The following is a 3,362-nucleotide window of genomic DNA, read 5'->3' as shown; positions in this document are numbered from 1 at the left end:
CTAACAGGTCTGGGATGCCTTCCCCCCTGCCACCCCACACCTGGCAGGGGAGAAGAGGAACTCAGCCGACACCCTGGAAACATTCTCAACGTCCTCAGGCCTGCCGAGATGAAACCCAGGAGGGAACTCAGTGGCTTCTCCTAGCCACAGTCCCATGGGGGTTTCAACCTCTCAGCAGTGGGGTTGCACTTCTGCAACAGAAGATTACACTTCCAGTTTCTTTCCTAAAGGGAAAAAGGAAGAGAGCAACAAAGTTGATGTGCATGGTGACGTATATCACCTCCCCAAACCGCAGTTGTCATTGCCATCTCCAGGCGTGCCCCAGCCCAGACTCACATGCCCCCCACCCTCGGGGAGCTCACAGCTGCTGTCCCAGAGCTAGATGCACCCCGGGAAGTAAGGTAGGTGGAGATCAGAGGGGCTTGAACTTAAACTTGAGAGCGGCAGGGCGGGGAGCAGGGCCCCTGCAGGCTCCTCGCCAGGCACATACCCCAGAATAACTGGAGATAGGAGAAGAGGTCTGCAAGGCCAGGGGGATTGCTATGGGCTCTGGAGTTCCCAGTGAAGCAGAGTAAGGTCACAGGAACAGTGGTGAGCCCTTCTTTCCAAGGGACTCTCTGAGGGTCCCTAGGCCATGGGATTGGTTCCTAGAAGTGAACCCCAAGTTTCTGGCCAGGCCTGAGGACTTGGACATTCAGCTCAGCTGTTCTTGTACTTATATAAATGAAAGTAAATAGGGCCGGTGTACACACACCTGAGGGAGAGGCTTTCTGCAGGAATACTGGGGCCAGACGGAGGATGTGAATAGGGTGTGTGGGGGTGGTGTGTGTGTATGCATGAGGGAAAATGGGGTGTCCTAAGGGCTCACCACTCACTGTCAGATTGAGAGGCTCTCACCATTACTTCACCAAAAGACACGGGGTCCTCCAGAGTTTGTAGGGGATTGAAGCCTGTCCCACAGCCTTTAAGAACCAGACTCTCACATGGGGTTGCTCTGGACTTGATTTCACATGATTTTCACGTGTGTGAGCCTCTTCTCATTTAGCTATTTGGCAAATGTGCCTCCAGACACTTGCTGTGGCCCGGTCCTGTCTGTGCTGGGCAGTGGGACTCGGGGCATGGAGGCAATTCTACCCTCAGGAGGTCTCAGGGACAACAGAGAAGATGGGACAAGGACCCACATCACTGAAACACAATGGAAAGGGGGCAGCCCTGGGGGGAGTCTCCTTGTTGTGAGGGTCAGAGTGTAGACAGAAGAAAAGAGCTTCATGGGAGAGGTCACATATGACCCAGGCCTTTAAAGATAAGCAGTTTGGGATGGAAGATGCGTTTTCAGGAAAGAAAGTACTGTATGCAAAAGCCTGGAGCTGGAAAAAGCATACAGTTAGTTATTCAGATCCACTCAGTCCTCAGTTCCTGCAGAAGGTGGTGGCAGGACCTGGGCCATCTGGGGTTGGTACACATTCCAGGGAGTTTATGTTCCTCAGCTCCATGGGGGAACAGAGCCTCCCTGCATGTTCCAGTTAGATTCTGAAGGACAAATTTCTGGCAATGAAGTTGCTGGGGCAAGGGACATGTGCATTGCACACGAGCAGATATGGCCAGTCGACCTCCAGGGAGCCACTATCAGTTCTGAGAGAGATCTCAGCTCTTGCCAAGTGCATCCTCAGGACCAGACTGAGGAGCAGATGTTCACAGCATTAGCATCCATAGGAGCACTTGGAATGTGCTTGTTGCTGTTGTTCAGTCACTCAGTCCTGTCCAACTCTTTGAGATCTCATGGACTGCAGCACATCAGGCTTCCCTGAGCCTGCTTAAACTCACATCCATTGACTCAGTGATGCCACCCAACCATCTCATCCTCTGGAATGTGCTAGGTGTTTTGTTCTTCCTTGGTGTGTCCAGGCAGCCTTTCCCAGCTCCCAGGAGCTTCCCTCTTCTGGGTCCCTCCTTAATGCTGGGAACTAGAAGCCCCTTCTCCTTATGCAGCTGGGTACTCCTGTTGATCTGCTCATCCCAGCAGCTGGTCAGTGCCTGGCTCAGAGGAGGGCTCGGCAAGCGTTTGTCATGTGACTGTCGGATACAAGGAAGGTGGATCCTATCTTCCATCCTTCCTTTCCCAGGAAGCCAGGCAAATTGTCCCCAAATGCCAATATGTCACCAAAACCCCACCACACTGGCTGGTGTGCCTTGGACTTTGCAAGGACAAGGATGCACATACCTATGTTATGTTAAAGAGAACTAAAATTTAGAGTGAGTGGCATGCCCCACTAACTCACAGAGCGTGTTAGGGATGAAGTTGAGGCTAGAAACAGTGGGCGAAGCTCAGGCCATGGCTGCAGCCTGGCTGGAGCAGAGTGACCACATCCACGCTCAGTGCCGGGCTCTGCTTGGCTGGTGGTGACTGGGGATCCCTGAGGGCGGCAAGCATGTCTGGGCTCAAGGAGTCACAGAGGGAGTGACTGCCACCGCTCAGGCCTGTGCATCTGTGTTCCATCTTTTCCAGGCTCCTATCCATGGAGAGGCCCCTCACAGTCCTTCGGGTGAGCCTGCACCACCCCACGCCAGGCTCTGCCACCTTTGCTTCTGTCCCTCCTCAGGTGGAGCACGACGCCAGCCCACTGCTGGTGGGCAGGGGACCGGATGCCCACCTCCGGCTGCAGCTCCCTCGCCTCTCCCGCCAGCACCTGTCACTGGAGCCCTACCTGGAGAAGGGCAGCGCCTGGCTGGCCTTCAGCTTGAAGGTCCTGAGCCGCAAGGGCAGCGTGTGGGTCAACGGGATGACGCTGAGGTTCCTGGAGCAGGTGCCCCTGGGTGCCGTCAACAGAGTGGCCTTCTCTGGCGTCCAGATGGTGGTCCGCATTGAGGGAGGCACCTCCCTGGAGGCCTTTGTCTGCTGCTTCCATCTCAGTCCCTCGCCTCTGATTTATAGGCTCCGTGCTGAGGAGACGGACGAACGGGAAAGCGTGCCCCAGGAGCAGTCTCCTCCAGGTTCCGGGCAGGGGGCTCCAGATCACCTGGGGTTTCTCCACAGCCCTCTCCAGCCCAGCCCTGGAGGAGCACCAGAAATACCTCTCCAGAGGGAGCCCCTAGATGGTGCGCTCACCTAGCCCCGCCGGCCACCCTGGAGCACGCCTCGCCTGAAACGGGACTTGAAATATTCAAGCTACATCATGCCAGGTTGACAGGCCAGGCCCGCATAATAATGAACCGATTCTGCAAACATGAATGGCCAGGGGTGAGGGGAGCGCCCTCCACGGCCACAGCTATGTGAGGTAACAGGAACTTCATATACTTTTAAAGGCCCTGAGGGATTCTTGGAGCCTCCCTCAGTGTTTCCCCACATTTCCCCCTCTCCTCTG

At 55.5% G+C, this 3,362-nt stretch overlaps 1 protein-coding gene across 1 annotated transcript; it reads left to right on the top strand.

Moving 5' to 3' along the window:
* The first annotated feature begins 2,516 nt into the window (after positions 1–2,516).
* TIFAB (TIFA inhibitor) lies at positions 2,517–3,110 on the top strand. The gene has a single exon (XM_052644409.1). It carries the CDS (start codon positions 2,517–2,519, stop codon positions 3,108–3,110), a length of 594 nt encoding a protein of 197 aa, XP_052500369.1.
* Positions 3,111–3,362: the final 252 nt, after the last annotated feature.

The sequence above is a fragment of the Budorcas taxicolor genome, chromosome 7, assembly GCF_023091745.1.
Source record: "Budorcas taxicolor isolate Tak-1 chromosome 7, Takin1.1, whole genome shotgun sequence".
Taxonomy (NCBI): Eukaryota; Metazoa; Chordata; class Mammalia; order Artiodactyla; family Bovidae; genus Budorcas; species Budorcas taxicolor.
Note: the sequence above shows the minus strand (reverse complement) of the source record. Positions and strands in the feature narration are given on the sequence as shown.

What these genes read in the sequence shown, in the direction of transcription:
- TIFAB (XM_052644409.1), top strand. Translation starts at nt 2,517, where the DNA reads ATGGAGAGGCCCCTCACAGTCCTTCGGGTGAGCCTGCACCACCCCACG.